The sequence below is a fragment of the Engystomops pustulosus genome, chromosome 1 (genome assembly GCF_040894005.1).
Source record: "Engystomops pustulosus chromosome 1, aEngPut4.maternal, whole genome shotgun sequence".
Taxonomy (NCBI): Eukaryota; Metazoa; Chordata; class Amphibia; order Anura; family Leptodactylidae; genus Engystomops; species Engystomops pustulosus.
In genome coordinates this window covers 187474580-187501416 of record NC_092411.1, presented here as the reverse complement: position 1 = coordinate 187501416, position 26837 = coordinate 187474580, and the positions used below count along the sequence as shown (strand labels likewise).

The following is a 26837-nucleotide window of genomic DNA, read 5'->3' as shown; positions in this document are numbered from 1 at the left end:
TTATCATATGCTGGTGCACATATATACACATATATACACATACATACACACACACCATATACACATACACCATATATAGATACACACACATACATATATATATATATATATATACACACACACACACACACACACACCATATACACATACACGTACACCATATACACACACACACACACACCATATACACATATATACACATACACACACACACACACACCATATACACATACACACACACACCATATACACATATATACACACACACACCATATACACATATATACACACACACCATATACACATATATACAGACACACACCATATACACATATATACAGACACACACCATATACACATATATACACACACACACCATATACACATATATACACATACACGTACACCATATACACATATATACAAATACACACACACACACCATATTCACATATATACACACACACCATATACACATATATACACACACACCATATACACATATATACACACACACACACCATATACACATATATACACATACACACACACCATATACACATATATACACATACACACACACACCATATACACATATATACACATACACACACACACCATATACACATATATACACACACACACCATATACACATATATACACACACACACACCATATACACATATATACACATACACACACCATATACACATATATACACATACACACACCATATACACATATATACACATACACACACCATATACACGTATATACACATACCATATACACGTATATACACATACACACACCATATACACGTATATACACATACACACGCCATATACACGTATATACACATACACACGCCATATACACGTATATACACATACACACGCCATATACACGTATATACACACACACACACGCCATATACACATATATACACACACACGCCATATACACATATATACACACACACGCCATATACACATATATACACACACACACACACACCATATACACATATATACACACACACACACACACACACACCATATACACATATATACACATACACACACACACCATATACAGATATATACACATACACACCATATACACATACACACCATATACACATACATACACACACCATATACACATATATACACACACACACACACACACACACACCATATACACATATATACACACACACACACACACACACACCATATACACATATATACACATACACACACACACCATATACAGATATATACACATACACACCATATACACATACACACCATATACACATACATACACACACCATATACACATATACACACACACACACACACACACACACACACACACACACACACACACACACACACACCATATACACATATATACACATACACACACACACCATATACACATATATACACACACATACACACCATATACACATACACACCATATACACATACATACACACACCATATACACATACATACACACACCATATACACATCTATACATAAACAAATACAGATAACATTACTTGCTTGGTCCTGGTGAGCTGGTCTTGCCTCAAAATCAGCAGGCTGTGTTGGGATGGGAATACGCGTCGGCCGGCCGGTTGTGTGCAGGCCGGTTGCGTGCAGGCCGGCCGGAAGTGCAGGCTGGCAAGAGGACGTGTCGGACAGCAGGTGGGAGAAAGTGCCGGTCGGAAGGAGCACTGTCGGGCGGCAGGTGGGAGGAACGTGCCAGCGGGCGCATGGGAGGGAAGACGTGCCGGCCGCAGCGATGAGGATGAAGAGGACGTACCGGTGGGCTGGAAGGCGGGTCATGAGTTTGGGGCGGGTACGAGAGTGTGGGCCCGCACAGGTGGGCAGCTCTATGTTCAACACAGCAGGCGGGGCCCGGGAGAATGGCACTAATACATTTTGGTATTGCCGTCCTTCCCGGGCCCATGAGCAGCACGGGCCCCGTAGCAACTGCTACGGCTGTTGTTACGCCACTGAGTCAGTGACATAAAATATTTTTATTTCTATTTTGATACAGCGAAGAGCAGTTATTTACTAATTTATTTACTGATACAGTTGTGTGCATGGAGCCTAAGAACTCATTTATACCAGCGTTTTTGACATTAGTATACCATTGATTTCTGTGGGTCAGTTCACATGTTTTTTTTCACAGATGTGCAGACCGCGAGAAAAAAAACTACAGCATTTACAATTTTTTTTCTCACATGTGATACAATAAAGACTGCACACGGATATCACACGTCCGCATTACTTTGGAGTTTTTGTGCTCTAATCTTCACTTGTGGTCCGCTCTATTTACTTGTTCCTAGTATCATTATCCAGCTGCCAGTCAGTGGTACAGAACATCAAATGACACTTGACCACTGGATAGTCGCGAACACGTCTACACGAGCAGGTCAGCCATCACCCAGACCTGCTCGGGATCACTGCCAGCACACCGCGCCTCACCCATTACCTCACACACTTCCACCGGCTCCGGAATGCATCGTCCTTCCTCAGGCCGGCGCGGTGCACGCCGGGAGCCATGTAGCGCGGTAGGTGTGGTGCTTCCCTCCCGTACAGCAGTTGTTTAGCTAATCTGCTCCAGTCTTCAGCACAGATAGGAGAGAGCAGCTGCTGCATCCTTATCCCTGCCGACTCCGGTAAGTTTTTCTTTACTTTTGGGACGTTGAGTTTTACAGTGTTTTATTATAATCTTGAATTCATCCATAACAGCAGTGAAATGTGAAGGTTACAGTACTTTACTATTGGCCATAACAAGTGTTTGCTCTACCTGTAGCTGACATCCATATTTTGGCCACTACAGATTGAAGTTTCATAAATGAAAGAGGGGATGCAGATGGCTAGTAGTGGGCACAAGCTGTACTGCAGTGTAGCTTGTGGGCACATATTACTGGCACAGGGTACATTGCTATGCAGGGGCGTAACTAGGAGAGGCTGGGCCCGGTGGCAGATTTATGGATGGGGCCCCTCTCCCCCTTTAAAGGACATTGCCCACATTCACTTGGCTTATGCATATGTTATAGTATGAGGAACAGGTTTTGGTAACTTCAGAAACTGCAGCATGTATCTAAAAAGAAGTCATAAAAATATGTTAATGAGCCAGAGGCCTACGTAACCAGCTCGTTTCTATGCTCCGGACTAATTAAATATGCACGCCCCACACTCTGAAATTTAGCCTGGTTCCTCCCACTGATCAGAAGACAGCTGGTGACATCACAGGCCATGTGCGGGTCCAGGCTCAACTTCAAAGAGCGTGGGCATGCTTATTTCTTTGGAGTCTTCCACTCATTAGCATATTTTATATGTTTTCTTTTAGATGCATCCTGAAGTTACAAAAACATATTCCTCATACTATAAAATGCATTGGCCAAGCAACTTTGGGTAGCCTACCATCAGAAATTTTACGCAAACATTTGTACACACACGCTTATACAATCACACACACTATACACTGATATTACACACAGTTATATACTTCTATACACACGTGGAGCACATTTACTACTTTGCATGTTCTGTCAGGTGCAAACTTCTTGTAAAGGTATTTAAGGAGTGTGTCACACGAGACCATTTGCCGTGCAGCTGCACTATTCTTCATGTGACACAAATAAGGGGGCATTCCGGTGCTCAGTTGACCGTGCACCAAATTTAACATGTAAAGTCAGACAGAATTGTGTTGCACGCCCCATGTTAAAGGTGCACAAAAAAAGGGTTGCACTCTGTTGGGGCAGTGCTGGGAGAGCCAGGTTCATGCAGAACATGTGCCAGAAATCCTGAATCTGAAACCCCCTGTGCACTTAAGCACAGCACACACAGCTCTGCTCCCACCATACATTTACGCACACACAGCTCTGCTCCATCCGTCCATCCATACATTTACACACACACAGCTCTGCTCCATCCGTCCATCCATACATTTACACACACACAGCTCTGCTCCATCCGTCCATCCATACATTTACACACACACAGCTCTGCTCCATCCGTCCATCCATACATTTACACACACACAGCTCTGCTCCTTCCGTCCATCCATACATTTACGCACACACAGCTCTGCTCCATCCGTCCATCCATACATTTACGCACACACAGCTCTGCTGGTGTGTAACTAGTGCTGGGAACTGCTCTACACACACTGAATCCCTTCCCCTCTTCTTCTTAGCCTATCCCAGTGCAGCATGCCTGCTTTCTCGGCAGTATGTGGTGATGTAAGAAGCATGTGATAAGTCACATGATTCTGACATCACCGCAAGTCCTGTAGGCAGAGGGGAGAGCAGTGCAGAGGCTCTCCTCTCTGGGAGATCAGATGAAGCGCTATGTCAGGGCATCATTCGATCTCCATTGCAGCGGTCAGGAGGGTCTGTCAGTGCTGGATCCTCCTGACCTTTGGTCTATAAGACGCAGGCACTTTTTAGCAAGATTTTTTTTACTTGCTAAAATGTGCGTGTTATAGTCCAAAAAATATGTTGTGTGTATATATATATATCTAAAGATACATACAAGGGTGCATACATTTTCGGTGGGCTGGCCGCTGTGCTGTGCGGGTGAGCGGATCTGCAGGGGACTTTGCGTGCGGCGGGAGCCTGTGCCCGCGGCTCGATGGGCAGGTGTGTTGTGGGGGTGGCCCACGAGTTGGGTAAGCGGGCAGGTGGGAGGGGAACTGTGTGGGTGGGCAGGAGGCCCCTGTTACTGCTGGGCTGTGATGGGGTGGGTGAACTGCATTAATACATTTGTCGTAAAGGACATCTGCCACCAGGATGAAGGATTGTAAACTAAGCACACTAACATGCAGGTGTGTGCCCACTCTGGCAAAATATGTTCTTCTTTTAGCTTCTTATGCCTTGGTTTAAAAAAAAGCCTATTTAAAATTATGCAAATGAGCCTTAGGGGCTCCAGGCTCCATAGGTGTTAATAGAGCTTGGAGCTCCTCAGGCTCGTTTGCATAATTTGTAAAGTCTATTTTTCTTAAAAACAAGGGCAGAAAAAGCTTAAAGAGCAGCAAATCTTTCCAGATGGGGCATACACCAGTATATCAGTGTGCTTGGTTTACAATCCTTCCTCCTGGTGGTAGATTTCCTTTAATGTGAATCTCCTTCTCTAGGCTGCTTTTTATAACTTTTCTAGGCCATTCTGGCGTGTCAAGCTTAGATTAGGACAGCGCCGGGATTGGAATGAAGAGGAGTGTAGGTGACTATCTTTAGATGTTTTTTTTTAAATTGTTGATTTGCTTTAAAATGGTTGTATAGAGTCACAAAGGCGGAGAGATCAGAACAGATTTTCCTGCCTTAGAACACCCCACTGCCATGGAATACTAAATATTGTCACTAGGAAGGACAATTTTTGTGCGTAGAAAACAAGTTCTTATACAGCTCTGCACACAAAAAATAAGTTTTGATATAAAAGTGGGGATGCTAGAAAGGAAATATCATACTCTACTTGAGAGGCATATGATGTAATAGCTGTGACAAGGGTCCTTTTAATAATTTGGGGAAATTTCCAAGAAATGAAGTCTACACTTTCTGTGAGCAGGTTTTTACTGCTTTCTCTTAATAAATCTGAACCTAAACAGCATCTCATTGGAGAATGCAGATTTGCTGGAATAAACTGATTACTAAATACTGGCCAGCCGTCTTATTAATGCAATATCCCGATACAGTCATATATTCACATAATAACCCTTCCACAAAAACATCAGGCAGAGAATTATGGTCCGTGTGTCACCATCCCTTCTACAAAAACATCAGGCAGAGAATTATGGTCTGTGTGTCACCATCCCTTCTACAAAAACATCAGGCAGAGAATTATGGTCCTTGTGTCACCATTTTTCTTAGCCTGAGCATGGCTCAAATGAACGTCAGAGTGATTTATTTTACTATGAGCTTCAAAATTAATTTGGCTCTGCTTTTTAGTACTCTTAGCATTATGGGAGTATAGGACAGTAGTGCTTCAGTTTTTATCAATAACGATGCCAAAAATGTGGGTGAAACGTGGACTGTATTTCTAGGTCCATTTATGTTCTTGTGGAAGGATTTCTTAGTACCTTCAGTTCAAACTCCTTTATTTCTGGTTCAGTTATTTATATTCAGCCTGCAGTCATAATTCCTATTTTTTGATGTGATACAATATATATGTTTTGTGCCGCTACTTTAAATCATTCTTTTTCTTTGAATTTTTTTTCCCTCAGATTCTCTGCATTTCAACATGTCTTCTGTATGGGTAAGGGAGCTGCTTGCATATCATGATCCGTACTAGAATGTATGCATCCTTTATTATATGATCATTATTAATAAGCTGGGAAACCCCTTTAATATCTGATAAACGAAAAAAACTCAGCTGGAAGAGGTGGGTGTCCCTGCAACCCTTTGACATTCAGTAGGACTAAGTGGAGTCCAAGAATGTCTTCAAACATACTGGGATATTGTTGTGCTATGGATAATATGTGTTATTGCTATGGAATAATTATTATAATAATTCCACTTCACAAAGCCTGCCAGATCAGTCCAAATTCTGGTTAAAATGAATCCACCACACAGATATTTTAAGAGGTGTCATATTTGTTGCAGGAGACTTTCTGTATATAAAAATCTGCTTTATACATTTGGACTGGTTTGTTACTTTAGCAAGCACATGTGTTTTTAACCCCTTCCCGACCCTTCGGGACCCATAGCTGGTTAGTCTTTGCTGCCATCTTGCCAAGGATTGTTGCTCCTGTACTGTAGTATGGCAGTATATGTTAGGATCGATCAGACAACCTAGGGTTAAAGTACCCTAGGGAGTCTGAAAAAATAGTAATTATAATAAAAACAACCTAAAAATTCAAATCCTCCCCCTTTCCCTAGAACTGATATAAATATTAATAAACAGTAAAAATCATAAAAACATTAGCTATCGCCGTGCCTTAAAATGCCCGATCTCTCAAAATATAAGAATGGGTTTTCACTGAATTTAATCCCGTAACGGAAAATGGCACCCAAAGTCAAAAATGGCGCTTTTGTGTCATTTTGAAAAATATAAAAACAATAAAAAGTGATCAAAAGGTCGTACAGTCAAGTCGCAAAAAAATGACACCACCCACGGCTCTGTACAACGAAGTATGAAAAAGTTATTAGTGCCAGAAGATGGCAAAATAATTTTTGTAAAGAATGAAGTGCGATCAGTGAAAGCCATAAAATCCAAGCCCACAAGTCATCAGAACTGTAAGAGGCTTGTTATTATGCCTGTTGATATTTATTTACTGGTGCTATTTTGAGGTATAAAGCAGAATTTTTATTATCTCTTAACTGTGGAGAAACTGGGTAAAAATGAACAAAAAAAAATTGTACAAATTTCACTACATTTCAAGAGTTCTAATAAAATGTTTCCCTTTACACAGTTGCCGGTGAGATGACCTTGACATGTGTATGAAAACAGTTGACTAAAATATGGCCTCATAAAATCCTTCCCGGATCTTGGTCTCCTCATTTGCTTACTTTGGCTTTTGTTGTAAATGTTGTTTATTTATTGTGGTTTATATTGTAAATTAAAACTGATATGTACAACTGTTTTCTATTCAAAGGTTTCATATCTTTATAGATGAATGCTTGTTTGAAGGAGGTAAAATACATACACAGAACTGGTCGGACCAGATTATGAGACAAACCTTGCCATTTTTGCTCTGGCATTACTATTACTACTATCCAGACATAGTATCCCCAGAAATTAACACAAGCGCAGCTCAACGTCCACTAGCATCCTCCATTTTGCACCTCGCTCAATACACTAAACGCTCAGGGCTATGTGCAAGGCTATGAAAAATGCATATAGATTCCAGGATTGTAGCTGGATTTATGTTGCAGTATATTTCCTTACTGTACTGCTGCATAGTGCTTACCTGGTACTGTAGCAGGCTGTACAGCATAGAAGTCTCGCATAGGAGTGCACCAAGTTAATCGAAATCTCTTTTCCCTGCAAAGGCATACATTTGCCAAGGCCATACCCCATTTGTCGAAGTAGTTAGAAAATTATTAAAAACTGTCTGAAATCTTTAGTAAATGTGGTGTAAGGCAGTTTAATACAGCACAAACTACAACAGAATTCTGTCGCAAACAGTTTGCGTCATTATTTTTATATTTTTTTAGTTTTATTACCTATCTATTCTTGCTGTTATGGAGCACATGAGACAGGTAGTGGATTTCTGACCGCCATTGGACATTATAGCTAAACTTCTACACAATCATCATGTTCTAATGCAGCAGATCTAGGATAGGAAGCTCCCATTACTGAATATAGGTGCTAGGGGATGTTCAATATGTACCTGTTCCTCATGTTTGTACATTTAATTCCTTATATTGCCTATACTGTAATGAAAAACTTAATGGGGTTGTCTGGGATTAGAAAATTGTAGCTATATGGCTCGGTGAGAAGTGTAAAAATATCAAATGACTTCTACTCACCCCTCACCACAACTCCTTACCATCCGTGCCACCAGCCATCACTGTTAGTATTTAGAAATGAAACGATAGCATTATGGGGGGCAATTGTTTTGTACAGTTGGCAGTTGTTTCACACAAAGACAAGCCTAACATTACAGTTACATACATACACTATGACATGCACGTTCTTACCTTTTGCTAGTTCCTTATTTGCAAACAAACGTAATGTTACAGGACATTACAGGTTAACAAGACCACATTACTTTACATCAGGTGAAACAATTACAGTACGAAATACAATAGTGACAATAACTGATAGACACAGGCTTAACATTAACGGTGAATGCAGCATTAACAGTGATTAGGGTGAAACAGTGGTGTGCTGCTATTGGTTGGCAGAAGAGACACTGCCCGTAGCTGCCAGGTGCTGGCTACCACTGGCCGTGGTAGAGTGTTCTGCCTGACTTGTGATAAGGCACTGTGTTCATTTACATTTCAGGTGCTCTAATGACCCCATAACTGGTGCTTTTGGCTGGCAGGATCCAGTTGCACCAAGTAATGCAACATGGTGCCCCTGCTGCTGATGGGCTGGGTACTGAACAGAGGCCAGCAGTAACACAGTGTGGACAGCCTCACAATGCTGTGTTCAGCAGATAGAGCCCCAGTTTTGACCAGATCTGTTGGTTGGACCTTTTGCTATAAGTGACAGTTTCCCTCAGATTGGGGAGTAAGCTTCTGTTCTGCCTTTTGTGGTTTATATATTATCAGTTTATTTTAGAATCCTGTAGCTTGTAATAGCAAGACTGGCAGAAAACTTTTGCCTCACACAACATTTGGGTTCTGTAAAACTGATAACTTTTTTTGTGAATTGTTTTTGAAAAAGAATTCAGAATTGTTAGACAGTAGTAGGGTTGCACGATGCATTGGAACCTTGATACTTGTGCGAATAATTTAATAGTGGGATTCTGTCATTTTGGGTACTGAATTAATTCTGCTGTTGTAAAGACTCCTAGTAGCTGTCTGCAGGGGAATACTCAGAGGAGACATTGAGCAGGGAATCCTTTGTATAGATGTGTGGGATTAGCGGCAGAGCTGGAGCCAGGTCATTAAGGAAATATCATTAATTGTCCAGATATGTTGTCTCTACATCTCCCACGGTTTCCCTGGACACAAGGTCTCTAAATTATTTCATGTTATTTAATTAAATAATTTCTTGGCCAAATGGGGATTTTAAGTCATAACCTCCACTTTCTACCTGCCATAGAGATATAGAGCCTTTACCCACTTGAATATGGACTTACTAGTTGTTGATGGGAATATTTTTTCTGAGTAGGGTTTCCATAAAGATGCACTGGTATATAGAGATGGATCTTCTCAGAGATCTCTCTATATATCACTACATCTGTTTTTTTTAACATATAATTAATATAGTTAAATTGAATAAAAATGTATAAGATACAAATTTAATCCTACATTTTATAGTAATGTTACTAGTACAAAATTCACCTTGATTGTTACTGATCGCATGAGTTACATTGGCAACATATGTGTGATTGGGCTGAGCCCCGCCCCCAGACATTTGCATTGCGTTTCTAAACACAATGTAAACTCCCCATGTGACCGCACCCTAGGCATTGAACTTAGATTATACTTTTTTTTTTTTCCCTTGCATTGAAAGTATTGTATCGGTATTGAGTATTGTGATACTTCTCCAGGTATCAGTGTCCTACTCAAAATTGTGGTATCTGTGCAACCCTAGACAGTAGATATGTGCAGCTGATATAGTAATATTCTGGCTATAAGCCTTGGCGAGGGAGGAGCAGAAGGCTCTGGAATGTGACAGCACTGGAAAGCTTTTGTGAAAACAGTTATCCTCATTTCCTGGAACATATTCATGATGGATAAGGATTCCAGCATGCTATTGTTTTAGCAAAGTAGGCAGTAGAACATGAAATCCAGTTCAAAACTGTTAAAGCATCAATAATATTTATTACTATTCTGCTGCTTTTTGTAATTGTAACTAATAGTGAAGACACAGGCAGTGGATGTATGATGACATTTTTTCTATAAAGCACGTCAGTCCCTCTATTCTCTATCTTCACAGACTGGTAACAGAGGAACTGTGAAGGAATTCTCTGGTTTCAATGCAGGGAGAGACGCAGATGCAGTAAGGAAAGCGATCAAAGGCCTTGGTGAGTATATTTGTGGATTCTCCATGCAGAAAGCAACAGCATTCTGAATATTAAAGTCAAGTAAACCTGGCTTTAATAGTGAGCTGTGATGTAATTGTGTGGGCTGTATCTGTCTACTGATGAGTTTGCTGTATCTTGGTCAACCCCCCCCCCCCTTTGCCACGCCAGATACATCAAGAGGCTTTGGCAAAACTACGCCAGGTCGTTGCAAAAGAATGCAGGCACATCGATGCACAAGAATGTGCAATTATTCCACTGCTTCTATGCCAGAAAACTGTGCAGTGATAAATCTCCCCCTGTGTGTTTAAGTACTTCTATCCTCAGTGTGCAGCTGATGATCCTGCAGGTATGAGACAAGTTAAGACTTTAGTTCTGTAGATTACTCCACTCCACACCAACTGGCACTGACTGCAGCTTGTGGTAGCTATTATTACTGCTGGTTTACTAGAACAAGCGACAGGAGAAACCCCTGGCTGGTGGATGTGCTCCTCCTACCACGCGTGAGTGTGTGTTCATGGTTTTGTTACTGTTTTGGAATTTGATAAATAAAATCATTTTTCTTTTCACCAGGGACTGATGAAGATTCTTTGATCGATATTCTTACACAAAGGTCAAACTCACAAAGGCAACTTATTGCACAAGAATATTTGGCAGCATGTGGGAAGGTACATTATGATGTTTGTTCTGTATTCCAGCATTACATACACTCCTGGGAGTCTTGCAGGTAGAGGTTAAAAGGGTATGCTCCTGGGGTGCTTCTTTATTACCCGTTAATCTACAATTATTTGTAACTTACAAATATATAAAAATTTCTGTGCATTAGAAGATATGCGACTTTCATTTATTGAGCGGGTCTTAATTTTTATTCTACGTTTTTAAGGAAATCTACCACTGAAATAAAGTAAAATAACCCTTCCCTCTCCAGAACAATCTGAGAACACACTTTCTCTTTCATTGCCTTATATTTTGTGATTGAATCTCACAAATTTTGTAAAAAAAAACTATGAACATTTGATACTCTTCACCTAATGTAGCTTAATACCCAGAACATGTCCATAAAGTAACATTAAAAACATACACACGTTCCTGAATAAAGTTTTTTTTTCATATCATCCCTCTATTATTTATACCTTTTATTATGGCGTTCTTACGCAAATTCTTATGAACCATGGAGTATTCCGTTATTGCGTGGCTAATAGAATGGTGCACATCTAAAAGTGACGTTTAGTCTCTCATTAGCTTGGTTTATAGATATATAATTTGATATATATTTTGATTGATATCAATTGATAACCCAATTTTAAGCTCAGTGCAATTTAAAAAAAATTGTTTGTTGCCCCCTGTGAATTTAACTTTCCCTTTTCTGCATATTTTGGTGAATACACACATGTGGGGTATGTATGAACTCATGACATCTTACTGTTTTTAGGAAAGTATATTTTATATAAGTGTTATGGATTGGTACATATTTTAGAAGAAATTTTTAATTTTCATGTACCATGTAAAACCCCTAATTCGGCTTATACTCAAGTCTATGAAGAAAAAAAACTTTCTACTCGCCTTTGAGATGCCCTTAGCAGGTTTTCTTCTGTCTTCTGAAGCTCCTGTTCTGTCTTCGGTTCCCTGCGTGGCGCCGTTGCACGTACCATGACATGAGCTGCTTGCCGAAATCATAATGTGTAAGCTGTCATTGGCGCGAACTATGATGTCAGCAAGCATCTTTTGTTATGGTGTATGTGACGACAGCGCATGAAGACCCAGAGCTGGAGCTTCAGAAGACAGAAGAAGACCTGCGAGGGTCGTCGGAAAGGTAGAGTTTTTTTTTTTTTTTTTTTTAATAGGTTCAGCTTACTGGAGCAGGGGACAGGCTGCTGGCTATATACTAGGGGGCAAGCTGCTAGCTGACTATATACTCGGTGGAAGCTGTGACCAATGCAAACCCAATTTAAAACCTTAGGCTTATACCTATATATCAAGTCAATAGGTTTTCCCAGTTTTTTGTGTTAAAGGAAACCTACCACTTGAAGTGGCAGGTATAAGGGGGAACTACCGAGTTTAGTTTTGTTAGTGTTTTAAACCGTTGTATCGCGGTTTAAAACACTTTTTAAACTTTATGGCCGAAGCTGCTTCGGCGCAGGGAGGTACGCGCTCGGCGCACCATGCGCGCGACCGTGCACGCGGCTACATAGGAAGTGAAGGAGAGCCGCGGGCATGGTCGCGCGCATGGTGCGCCGAGCGTGTACCTCCCTGCGCCAAAGCAGCTTCGGCCATAAAGTTTAAAAAGTGTTTTTTAAACCGCGATACTGCGGTTTAAAACACTAACAAAACTAAGCTCCGGCACCAGCTCACCCTGAGCTGGTGCTCGGTAGTTCCCCCCTTATACCTGCCACTTCGAGTGGCATTTTATTATTGTTTGCTGCAAAATTGCGCGAAGGTGGTAGTGTGTATGAATTTAAAAGTTATTTTTGTGTACTTTACATGGTAGACGTTGATTTAAAAAAAAAAAAATTGTCAGTATAGGAGCTTCTTACTTTTTGTGTAATATATTTTTGAACGCATTTGTATATCGCAACCTGATATAGCATGGTTTTTGTTTTAGCATTTTTGGGAGTGTAAATTCTTGTTTATGTTTATTGTAGTATATATACATATGCTCACTTCGTGTTATTATTTTGAAATCCCGATTTGTGCGTAAACCTCCGCTTTGATGTGAGTGTTATGTAAAAACTTGTGTTTCATGGTATTTTCAATGCATTTTTTGTAGAATAAGTTTGTTTGTCACAAAGTTACATGAGGGTGGTACTGGCTTTCAACTGTTAATGAAGGCAAATACCACTGTCTTAAAATTTGTAGCTTAAAAGCAGATTGTTTTAGTGATATTATGATGATTTATTCATGTGAACATATGACTGAGGTATCTTCGACATTTTAGGTATTTTTTAAATAACATTTTACACTTCCAAATTGCATGGAGGTGCCGAAGTCTATAAATTCTTTAATGCCATTTTTAAAATATGGAAAGTGTCTGTTTACATAAAATATATGGTTTGAGGTTTAGTGTAATGCTTTTTGCTGTAATTTTGGTTTTATTTGTAAACCTCAAAATAGTAAAAATTGCTCCGGCCAATAACGCAACAATTTTCAGAAATGCCTGGCAGTGAAAGGGTTAATCCTCTTCATCCGTACCTCGGCACTTGTATTCTTTAATGTTCACATACTGGGAGAGAGAGGTGACGTTCTAGAGATGTGCGTCTCTGCGCATCGTGCTGCTTTTTATAACTTTTTCTTTAAGTAATCCTGGCCTGTCAACATTAGAGAGGACTATAGGTATGTTCTTTTTTTCATTTTACTTTATTTCATTGGTAGATTTCCTTTTAACATTTTATTTAAACACTGTAGCGTGTTTGCAGGTCTGACATTGCGTAGGCTGCCTAAAAATGTGCAGTAACGTTGCACATGAATTACAGCTACTGTTTGACAGATGAAAGGCATTTTTAACAAATGTAACCTTGATGTAGGCTGTTAGTACCAACTTGCAAAATATGTTTCATACTTAGGAACTGAAGGATGACTTGAAGAGTGATCTTTCCGGAAACTTTGAACATCTTATGGTATCTCTTATATTGCCTCCTGCTTTATTTGATGCAAAACAGCTGAAGAAGGCTATGAAGGTAAGTTATAGCAAAAAATAAAACATTTGGGGATAATAGTATTTACACATGCTTTAGTGGCTGAAGCTGTAATCACGGAAATGGCAAATAGTGACATGGTTTTGTTAGTAAATATGTTGGTTTTCCAAGCTATAAATATTGATTACCTAGCTATGCAGAAGATCCTCAGTTTCATATCAGTGAAGGGACTTGTGTCACCAACGCAAATTGGTTGCTTTGAGCAGCAAATAGAACAGGTGGCAGACAACTTCCATTCCCAATGCTAACTATGTTGTAGTGACTCAGCCTAGCCACTAGGCTGAAAACGAAGTTATCTGCTTCCTAATCCATTATTTGCCTATTAGCATTGAGAACAGCTTTTCTGTTCTGTCCGGGAATCCCACCAATTTGATATTCATTACTATCCTTAGGATAGGTTATAAATAATTTTTAAGCCATGACCCCTTTAACTTTAAAATCATTCTATCATTGACAATTTCCAGTCAACAGAACTTCAGCTGTATACAACAGATGAAGCATGACCTTTGTACTTTTGCCTCAAAGGTAGAGATTTTTTTCAGTTACTTTATTTGACAGGTAGGTTGAATTTTATTAGTTCTCATTCCTTAGACCTTTCACAACTGCTGCCGCCGATCAAACTTGACCTAACAGTGCTGCTGTGGGAGCCACCTTCTTGGCAACAGATCTAGTGTCATAAAATGACCAGATAATGAAATCTCATAAAATCCCAAATTATATATATATATATATATTGATATGTGCTAAAACATACTTAGAAACACATACAAAATATGTATACTACTCAAAAACTGCCACACAAGCCAGTATTTAAAATACTAAACCACTAGCTGCCAAAATAAAAAGCTAATCACAACATGGATCCTCCGGTAATAATAAAGTGCAGATAAATATACAACAACATTAATGCACCCAAATAAATGTATAAATCAATGCAGAAAATGCAGTAAATATCACATATGTCCATGTGGCTGGAGGAGGCTTGAGCCAGGATACAGGCATTTGATTGGGTGCATTAATGTTGTTGTATATATGCACTTTATTATTATTGGATCAATTCTGGTGTTGGACCACACATACTAGGTACGTTGGTACCTAGTACCATTGGTACCATTTTAACACTACAATCCAGAACTTGTCCAAAAAGTTGGATGTAAGACAAAACACACACACACACACATTCCTGAATAAAGTTTCCCCCACCACCACCATCCCTCCTATTTATATATCTACAATATGACGTTCTTCCTCAAGTTCGTATGAACTGTGGGAGGTTCCATGTTACACTGCTAATCCAATGGTAGACATATTATACCCATCTAGCAGTGACCTTTGTTAGCTTGGTTTATGGACATATAACTTTTGTTTGGGTTACTGTTGTGTTAGGGAGCAGACAATAATATATCTGTGTGAAACTTTCTACAACAATTGTTTGGCACACACCGCAGATTTAGCATTCCCTTTGCTGCATATTTTTGTGAAAATACACGTATGTAATGAAAATAGATCAATTCAAGGCACTCCAGTAAAAACAAAACTTCTTTATTATAACTTTATAAAATAAAACACTTTAATAAATGTGGGCCACTGTTTTTCCTCCATGTGTGCTCCTCATTCTCCCGCCACAGGGAAGACCTTAAAGAGGACCTGTCACCCTCAAAAACGGCATTAGTACTAAAGTACTACTAAAGTAAGCAGCTCCTAGTGCTAAAACAAATGCAGCAGTGTTACAATGCTATTGTTATCGTAAACCTCCGATAACACTAACAAACACTACTGCGCTGTACATTAGAAACGTTGGACCGCTCTCAAAGCCATTTTTGAGAGTGACAGGTCCTCTTTAATGGGCATCTCCAATCAAATAACTGGATGGTAGATGCTTATACTCACCTCCCCATCTTGTCATGAGAATGGCCAGATTTCATTGAGAAAAAGGTTTACTGAGCACCTCATGGCTCCGCTGATTAAGCAATTTATGCACGCCCCCTGCATCATGCTATGCGTGATCATGGCATTATCTCGCTACATTCTGCTTTGATTGCGCACAGCAAGAGAATAGCAGAGCTGGAGGTTGTATATCATATTTTAGCACCATATATGTCTGGTACGTTTGTTTGTAGGTTCAGACCTGGTTCCTGCTTAGAGTGGCTGATGCGGCCTAAACAAAAGTTCAGTCTTTTGTCTTGACATTTGTGTTGATCTGCTTACATAGAAATTTTCATGTAATTTTTGCACAGTTTTCTGCAAAGTTGCGTGAAGGTGGTTGTGTGTATTTTTTGTATACATGGTAGTCTGTGTTTTCTGAAAAAAAAAAAAGATTTTGTCAGAATAGGAGCTTTGTGCGTTAAAAATTGTGCGTTTATATTAAACACATGTGGATTGCAACCAAATATTGCATGGCATTTGTTTAAGCATTTTTGGGAGTGTAAATTTTCATATTGAATATTGTGGTATATGAAAATCTTACGTTGACTTGTTGATTTTACATTTTTACAGTTTTATGTAATAATGTACCGTATATATACTTAAGTATAAGCTAAGTTTTTCATCACAAACTCTGCTTATACTCGAGTAAAAAAAAAATGAAATTCAAAACTCACCTTTTTGGCACCCCCGCAGGTCTTTTGTTTGATCCGTCCGCCAGCGGCAGGTCTGTGTGGTGTCACAGGCTCTGATGTCAGCTACCACCGCTGCAATAGTATTGTGTGTGCCGGCAGCCCGTACACACTCTGAGGTCAGTGGATCAAACAGAAGACCTGCAGGGTTTTCCCAGTTTTTGTGGTAAAAAACTTGGTTTTATTGGGGTTGGCTTATACTTGAGTATATAAGGTATGTTGTCATTATTTATTTTTTAAAAATAACTTGTGTTAGTCAAGTTATGGGTGGTCAACTGTTATTAGAGACCACTGCAATCGCCAGGCTGTCCGCTTTCAAAAATGATATGGTGTGAGGGGTGCCTTTACTTTGTGATTGCTATATTTTGCAGGTTGTGATCTTAAAATTTGTAGCTGAAAAGCAGATTTTTGTTATTTCAGTTTTAGAGATTTTTATGATTTATTCATGTGAACATATGACTATAGCATTTAGGATGTGTGAACCAAATTTTCTTTTTAGGACACATTTTTTGCTGTCAAAATAAATATATATGCATTTTTATAAACATGTTTTACTTTGACAGAATTGCATGAATGTGTCTATAAACTCCATAATGCAATTTTGAAAAAGGGTCAAGTATCTTTTATAAAATCTATGGTTTTTTGGGGTTTAGTCAAAATTGTAAAAATTGCTCTGGCCAATAACGCACCAAAATTTCCAGAAGGTGATAGAAGATACACTGAAGTCTATGGGGAACAGAGAGGGTAATGGAAAGCCCCAACACAAGTGTAAAATAAGAAATTGATGATCGTCACTTGCTGAAACATATAAAGATTTTCTAAAGAAAATAAGAGTACATTCTAAGCTTTTTTTTCCCCACTTAATGTCAAGGGAACAGGAACGTCTGAGAACATCCTAATAGAAATTATGGCATCACGAACCAACAAACAATTAAAAGATGTGGGGGATGTGTTCTATCCAGGTAATAAATCGGTGAAAGAATACTTTGACGTAATGATGTGAAGTGGTTGAAATATGCATTGATTAATTGGGAAAAAAATCTTCATCATTTTAACTTACAATTATTTTCTGTACTTGTTTGACTTCCTCTTCCTGGCCTCTGTGTATATCTGTAACTACCATGACAACATCCTAAATTCTAGGATACTTGAATCAGTGGAGAGATTTTTTAAGGCAGTGGGCTGGCAGGTAAGCTTTTAGGCCACACATTGAAGCTTCAGGAATGTTCCTGGGTATAGATTGGTGTGTAGAAAAGTAAAAATCCTGAATCTGGAGGGGGCGTGGCTAGCTAATGGCGGGATAGGACGCTCATCTGCAGTGCTCCGCTCCGAGACCCACAGAAACAGAGCAGCAGGCATTCAAAGAAACTGACCGGTGACATGATGGTGGGCAGGGGAGGCAGGAGCGCCGGGAGATCTCGATCCCGAAAAGAAAGTGGGAGCGTGGCCACATTCTTTGAGCCGGTCGGCTCTGTCACCGGCAAGCTCGCAGCAGCCAAGATGGCCGCCGGCACAGAACACTCCGGCGCCACTGCCCCAGCTACGCAGGAGAGCAGGAAGCTGTCACAGCCAGCAGCCGCAACACCTACAGTGCCGAGGGAAGGAGGAAAGGAGAAGGGCGCACAGAGGGAGGCAGCGCAGCCTGCCTCGGCCAAGGTAGGCGAAGGGGACCGGGCCGCGATGGTGGAGGCCCCAGCTCACAGTGCACATGCCACGTGGGCCGACATGGCGGCTCCGTCAGAAGAGAGGAGGCCTGTCAGGTCGCCAGGGAGTTCCCCTGGACATTACAGTCCCCAGCAAGCAAATGCAACCCCCCCTTCTCCAACTGTTACAGGAGGGTTAACAGGTGCCCATGTCAGCACCTCTCAGAAGAATCAGCATGGGCTCTCTCAATCAAGCCCTGGGGCTCAGTCTGCCTCATTGGGGGCTTCTCCCTGCTGGGCTTCAGCTCATAGCCCCGTTTCCCCGCTCAATTCCCTTGCTGCTGGCGGCATGGGACAATGGCAGGAGACATCCACACCACCACGCTCCACGCATGATGAGTGGGACTGGAAGTCGCACATAATGGCGCTTCCTACCAGAGAAGATCTACAGACTCTCCTAGGAAAGATGGAGGCCTCACATAAGAAGGATATGGAGGATATTAAATCGGAGATTAAGCACGTGGGGCACAGGGTCCTAGAATTAGAGGAACACCAGGAAGGTCTGCGTGACGTTATTCATTCTCATAAAGAGGTTATTGCACAACATTCGTCTCAAATTGCAGATATCATGGACCATCTTGATGATATAGAAAATCGTCATAGACGTAATAATCTGAGAATAAGGGGCCTCTCGGAAGAGATCCTGCCATCACAGCTGGAGAACTGGGCCCAAAAATTCTTTGGCAATCTGCTACAAATGCCTCCTAACAAAAAGATCGAAATAGATAGGATCCACCGTACTCTTGGCCCGCGGTCCTCAGATCCTAAACGTGTACGAGATGTCATCTGCCGCATTCATTTTTATAAGGATAAAGAACGAATCTTACAACATGCCAGGGACTCAGGTGGACTGCAACATGGGGACTCGCCCTTACTGATCTTGCCAGATCTTGCTCGACGTACGTTATTCCTCAGAAAAGCTCTCAAGCCTTTATTGCAATTGCTAAGAGATCGCGACATCCTATATAGATGGGGATATCCCTTCCAACTGCTGGCCAAAAAGGACGGGAAGAGTGCATCTTTCAGACGTCTAGGAGATTTACCTGGTTTTCTAGGAACTTTTGAACTCCCGATGGTGTCCCTGCCAGACTGGCCGCGTCCGGCCTCTTTACCGGTGTCCCCTCCGAGGGAACAATGGAACAAGGTCCCGCCGAAACAACAGCGAGACTCCAAGAGATCCAGAAGTGCTACCTTTGCGGGTCAACCTTGAAATCTTGAGCTAAGCATGTAGTTGAAGTTCTAGAGGAATATTGTTAGCTTAATGCTTTTGTAGATATCCCTGGTTGTATCGCTAATAGGGAGATGGTTTAAAGTGCAAACTTGGATTTGCTGAAACAAATGCCTGCTGCCTTTATATCTGGCCTGAGAGGCCGTGTGTTCCTTTTTTTTTTCACAGGGTCCGGTGCTAATGCACGACCGCCAAAAGTTTTTGCCTAAGTTCCCAAGTAGGGTTGGCGACATATAGTGTTGCCTAGTGTATAACACTGTAGTGTAGCTTAGTATAGAATACGAAATATCCTGGTCTAACACCTGGTCTATTGACTGGAACTAGGAACTCAGAAGTTCTTACTTGTTAGTAGTTATATTATTTGTGAAACCCCGGTCTGTCTCTGTTCGTCTTGTAAGTAACACCTAGTCCCTGTCTTCCTATCCCCCCCCTTTAATTATTAGTCTACCTTTCTCTTGCTTAGGCCGTGTACAGGCGACCCTTCCACTAGCTTAGAATGACTAATTTATCTTTCGCCACATTTAATGCTAGGGGCCTAAATAGCCCAGGGAAAAGAGGGCAAATCCTTTATGGATTCCATAAAAAACGTGTGCAAATAGTCATGTTCCAAGAAACTCATTTTAAGACCTCATGTGTACCCTCGTGTCGCAATAAATTTTATAATACTTGGTTCCATGCACCAAACCCAGTACAGAAGTCCAAAGGGGTCTCTGTAGCATTTCATTCCTCCTTTTCTCCGCAGATCTTGGATTCCAGGGTAGATCAGGAAGGCAGATTTCTCTTCCTAAAAATTTCAGTCGCAGGCTCTATTTATACTCTGGCTAACGTCTACTTCCCTAATGTAGGACAAATTGCATATGGTATCCATCTCCTGGAGGACTTGGCGGGCTTTGCTGGAGGCTCGGACATCATTCTTGGCGGCGATTTGAACGTACCACTTGATCCAGACCTCGACACATCTGAAGGTAAGTCCTCGATCTCATTTGCAGCCACCCGTAGACTAAGGCAGGAATTAGCTAAACTAAATTTAGTAGATCTCTGGAGGATATTGCACCCGGCACAAAGGGACTATAGTCATTACTCTAGTGTGCATAACACGTACAGCCGTATTGATACACTCCTGATCTCTCATTCCCTCCTTGATCTCAGCCCTACGTGCTCTATTGACTCCATAATCTGGTCTGACCACGCGCCGGTAATGGGTGCCATAAGACCTTATCCTCAAAGGAGGAAGACATTCTCCTGGCGGCTTAATGATCATCTATTAAAAGATGCTCTGTGCTCGGCTGAGGTCAAGGAGGCTATAGAGCGTTTTAAGAATGGTAACCATATTGATTGCAGTAATGCTCCGCTCATGTGGGAGGGGCTAAAGTGCGAACTACGTAGAATTTTTATGTCACACGGGGCTAGAATTAAGAGGCAAAATGCGTCCAAACTTAGATCCCTACTAGCTACTCTGGCTTCTCTGGAGTCTGCAAATAAAGTTCAGAGGTCTGATGCTTTGAGAGCAGAATTATCCTCAGTCAGGCAACAAATCCTGCAAATATTGGACCAGAAAACCCTATGCGCAAGGGATCGCCTAAAATTTGGCTTCTTTGAGTATGGCAACAAATGTGGCAAGTGGTTATCTAGGGCCCTGCATCCCAGACTCCTATCTTCAAGGGTTATGTCTATCAACTCGCCAACTAATGGCACGATTTTCAACCCGTCTGGAATTTTGGAGGAATTTAGGAAATTTTATGAATCCCTATATAATTTACCTATGCAGGAAGATACGGACAAAGGGGAGGCCATGGATGCATACTTGTCCAAATATGCCCCAAAACGTATATCACAGCAGTTGGCTCAGGGTTTGGAAGATGAGTTCACATCTGAGGAACTTGCTCAGGTGATTAAGGAATTGAAAGTGGGAAAGAGTCCGGGTCCGGACGGCTTTTCTCCGCGCTTCTACAAAACGCTGAAAATGGATATAATTGAACCCCTCCTCTCCTCCTACAATGCGATAGCTAAGGGGGCTATTTTCCCAAAGCAATCCCTAATGGCGCACATATCTGTGATTCCAAAACCCGGGAAGGATGTCACCCTGTGTGCCAATTTTAGACCCATCTCTCTCATAAACATAGATATCAAAATATACTCTAAATTATTGGCGCAACGCCTGCAAACATTAATTCCAGGTCTTATACATAAGGAGCAGGTGGGGTTTGTCCCAGGCAGAGAAGCCAGAGACAATACTATCAAAACAGTGTCACTGATGAACGCTGCCCAAAGGCAGAAGATCCCCATGTGCCTGCTCTCTGTCGATGCCGAAAAGGCATTTGACAGAGTAAGTTGGAAATTCATGGAACAGACACTCAGGCAGATAGGTCTTGGCCCCATCATGCTAGCTCGTATAATGGCCCTTTACCAGAATCCGACGGCGATGGTCAGGGTGAATGGAGAGCTTACTACTCCGTTTGCCATAAGCAACGGAACCCGCCAGGGGTGCCCCTTATCACCATTGCTCTACATCTTAGTGATGGAATCATTGGCAAACGCCATTAGATCTAATAAATCTATCAAGGGCCTTAAGTTGGGAGGACTCCGTCATAAAATGGCCATATTCGCGGATGATCTATTATTATTTATCACCCAACCGCGCACAACGCTTCCGTCAGTATTGGCTGAGTTTAAAATCTTTTCTGAACTTTCTAACTTTAAAGTAAACCTCACGAAGTCCGAATTGCTCAACGTAAACCTGCCTGACAATGTGGTGGGAGATATTAAGAAGGAGTTCCCCTTTCGATGGGCCGAAAAAGCCATCACATATCTGGGGATAAAAATCCCGACAGATTTATCTGGCCTCTTTCAGGTTAATTATCAGCCCCTTCTAGGGTCAATAGAGAAGGAGCTCCTTGCTTGGAAACGCCTCCCGCTCTCATGGTTCGGAAGGATTAGTGTAGTTAAGATGGATATCCTGCCGAAAATACTCTATTTCTTTCAAACTATACCCCTCCAAATAGCCCCTGCCTTCCTTATTAGACTTAAAAGGGTGATCTCGGGTTTTATATGGGATTCCTCTAGACCTCGGATGGCCCACACTTTACTTACTAGGCCTAAAGAGTTGGGAGGGGCGGGTTTGCCGGACTTGGGTCTATACCATGAGGCCTCTATGCTGACTTGCATAATAGACGCAGCCTTGAACTCCTCTTCCAAGCTTTGGGTGACTCTGGAGGCTTCTTTGAACTTGCCGCCCCTGATGGCATCCCTTTGGCTTTCCCCGTTGGACCGTGACACATCCTCTCCCTGCACACCTTTATATAGGATTCTGCTAGGCAGTTGGGACAGAATGAGGAAACGACATAAACTGACATCCGTCCCGGGCCCCATGTCTCCAATATTTTTAGATGCTAGGTGTCCTCTACGAGACATGAACCCTGAAACATTCGGCTTACCGTTAAACGGGGTAGTACAAGTACGACATGCACTAAAAGGCCGTGACATACATTCTCTGGAAGGGTGGTTCCCCGCTGAAATGAGAGGCAGCAGATGGTTTATGGCTAATCAATTGAGCAGCTTCCTACAATCCCTGGGGCACGCACAATCCCTTAAAAGGGAACTAACATTCATAGAACAAATTTTTACGAATAAAGAACCCCCTAGGCATCTAATATCTACGGTCTATGGGTGGCTGGTGAGAGAGAGGACTAAAAATACACCAGTCCCTTACAGACAAGCTTGGGAACAGGCGCTGAACAAAACATTTACTGAAGAGGACTGGGATAAGGCGTCTGTCTTAACTCACAAACTCTCTGTCTCGTCACAAATACAGGAGACTAACTTTAAAATCGTCGCCAGATGGTACCGAACTCCGGAGAGGCTGCATAAGATGTTCCCGGAGGTATCTGATGTATGTTGGAGATGTGCCAGGGAACGGGGTTCCATGTTACATATTTGGTGGTCTTGCCCTGGGGTGAGTGGTCTGTGGGAGGCGGTCTTTGCACTTTACAATAAATTATGGTCGGACTCGGTTGTACCGAGCCCAGAGATTGGGCTATTATCTATGATCCCTGGCTCTATCTCTGTGATAAAGAAAGGTTTTCTGAGACATTGCATTGCCGCCACTCGACAGATTATCCCCAGACTATGGAAATCAAGTGCAAGTCCCTCAAGGGCCCAGTGGGCGGAAGCCTTAAATCATATTATGAGAATGGAGGAGATGAGAGCTGTGGAGGGACTGGCGGACTCTCAGATAGAAAAATACACCAGAGTCTGGTCCCCATGGATCGACTTCCGCAGTTCGGCAGAATTTGCCACGTGGATAGAAGCAGGTGGAGGGTGCATGGCCTAAGTGAGTGAGAAATTTTCCCTTTTTCTTCTTAACATTCCCTCTTTCCCGGTGTGCCTTCCCCTTCCTATCTATACCCCCTTCCCCTCTGTATTCCGCTATGTGTTTTCCTATGGTCCCCCGCGTCGTAAGTGTTTAGTGTGGTTCGAGTTGTTAATAATGTTTAGTAACATAGATTTTCTTTCCGGTTTCCTTGCTCATTGCACTAAAGGAGACAAGTATTATCTAGGTATAATTAGCGGCTTGAGAAGTGCGGAATTCATTTTGTACTGCGAATGTAATGCTAGACAAGCCAAAGTTATGTGTGTATATGCCTTGAAAGCTTATATTCTGAAATCTCACTGTGACTCAATGACAAGTCTATGTATGTTGACACTAATTACTTTTAATAAAAGTTTATTGAACAGAAAAATCCTGAATCTGCCATAGTGGACAAAATCTGCAAAAAAAAGCATGAAAACGTTACAGTCGTAAGTGCAGCCGAATGCGGTCTGTTTGAAGTTCAATACTTATTAATGATCCCATGCCCTTTATTTTAACAGATTGTTCATCCTTTTCATTAAAGAGTATAGCATGCCCTAGTCAAACATTTTTCATGGCTCACTCATAGACTATAGTTAAAAGCTGTGATGCCAAACGGATACAAATCGGCTGACTGAAGAAAATGGCTTTTTTTATGGTCAAAAATTGCTGTTTAGGAAGCCTAGCTTTTGAAAGCTAGGAGAGGAATGAAGGAAAGACTTTAAAAAAAGGTTGAAAGGAGTGTAAGATAAATAAGAGGAGGAAAAAAAGGGGGAGGGGGACATTGAGGCATATTCATCAGGGCCTCTGCGTCACGTCAGTGGTGTAGAAGCCCTGAAATAATCTCAAAAGCTTATTGCTAGCACTTGCTTAGCCGTCTCTGTCACCTTCACGCCAGAGGGGCGTGGAGGGGGCACGGCCGGCTGGGAGTGGGCCGCTGTGCAGCACCCTGGCGGATACATCAAGAGGCTTCAACCTCGAAAAAGCAGGGACGGGGCTATCCTAAGCACCAGCGTATGATAAATATCCCCCAATGAGTCCAAGATATAATAATAATAATTAATAATTCCTTTATATAACGCGCACAGATTACGCAGCGCTGCACAGAGCTTGCCAGATCAGTCCCTGTCATAGATCTTTCCATCTCTACCTGCTAACCTCTATGTAATTTTTGATGCATTTTAAATGCAGATGGAGACCTTTAAAGTGGATATGGCTTTTCTTTTTTTGTTTCTATTTGTCTACATAAACACTAAAATATTTTTTTTTGCAGTATATAGCAAGAGCCTTGGAGATAACATTAGTTCAGAGACATCAGGGGACTTCAGGAAAGCACTGCTGTTCTTGGCCAATGTAAGATTTTTGCTAACACTGTTCTGATTGGGTGGCTCTTCTTTTGTTTTATTTTTTTTTTTCTATTTTAATTCCAACTAATTTTTCTTCAATGGTTATTTAGAATCATAAGTGTCATCACTAAAAATTTATCACAGAAATGTCTACATTTTATTTTTTACTTTCTATATAATAATCAGTGTGATTACTATGGTTTTCACTGTAGCTTAAAGGGAACCTGTCATCACTTTTTCAAAATACTGGTAGTTGCAGGTTCCTATAGAGCCCTGGTAACTGATACCCTTCTTTTAGCTAAAAATAGTTTCCCTCAGATCCCCATAGAATCAGAGTCATAATCTTGCCTGCATCTATGCATCTTTGGGGTGAGTTGAGGGGCGTGGCCTAATGTCATGTGACCATGGTGATCTCACAGTTCCTCAAGCTACTTAAGATTAGCAAACTGTACCCCATTTACATATCTGACCACATAAAACAATCACAGCAGCCTCCATGGACTTCTACTACTCTCTATGCAGGCTGCTGTGATTTCATGTGATACAATATTCTATGATTTCATGAGATATATGCTTTGTGTACAGTTTTCTAAAGCAGAAAAGCTAAAGGGCCTTCAAGGATGTCACCCTGGTCACATGACATTACTGCTGCATACAGAGAGAGGATGGGGATGAACTGCTGGATTCAGCCTGAGCAGGCCACGCCCACCTCCGCTTGCTGTAGCCATGCTTAGATACCAGGTAAAACTATAAAGTTGAATATATGGGAATCTCAGGGGACAAGTTTTAGCTAAAAGAAAGGTGTCAGTTACTAGGGCTCTCTACGGGAACCTGTCACTACCTGTATTTGTGAAAAATGTGGTGACAGGTTTCCTTTAACTGTTAAATGCCCAAGATTTGCTTTTCTTTACTATTACCTCACTATTTTAACATTTGCGAAGCTTTATGCTTTTTTTTTATTTGTCAGTTGCACCATTTTAGGTTACTTTCAGCTTTTAGTTTTTTTTATTAACCCCTTGGCCTAAACCAAGTTAGGGCGTAAAAATGCAGTGCCGTATTCACTGCAAATTCCTAGTTCCTCATGTATTGCTAGCTATTGTGGACGGAGCCAGGTAGGAGTGCTGACTCTGCTGCAGTCATAACGACTATGGCATCAAATTATTTAAATTTCAGAGTTAAATGTTTAAAAAAAAATCACAATGGCTAATAACCCTCTAGGCTTTGCAATTATTTTCCTTT

At 41.3% G+C, this 26837-nt stretch overlaps 1 protein-coding gene across 2 annotated transcripts in view; it reads left to right on the top strand.

Moving 5' to 3' along the window:
• Positions 1–2393: 2393 nt before the first annotated feature.
• Positions 2394–26837, top strand: part of ANXA3 (annexin A3) — a 36939-nt gene continuing 12495 nt past the window's right edge. Inside the window, exons 1-7 of one of the 2 annotated variants that reach the window (XM_072115550.1) lie at positions 2394–2702; positions 6251–6282; positions 10582–10669; positions 11240–11334; positions 14227–14340; positions 17845–17935; positions 25526–25605. In XM_072115550.1, coding sequence (XP_071971651.1) covers positions 6268–6282; positions 10582–10669; positions 11240–11334; positions 14227–14340; positions 17845–17935; positions 25526–25605 — 483 coding nt within the window. In that variant the 5' untranslated portion in view covers positions 2394–2702; positions 6251–6267. Of the gene's footprint in view, positions 2703–6250; positions 6283–7623; positions 7660–10581; positions 10670–11239; positions 11335–14226; positions 14341–17844; positions 17936–25525; positions 25606–26837 lie in introns of those variants that run through there. The other variant, XM_072115541.1, reaches the window with a different exon arrangement.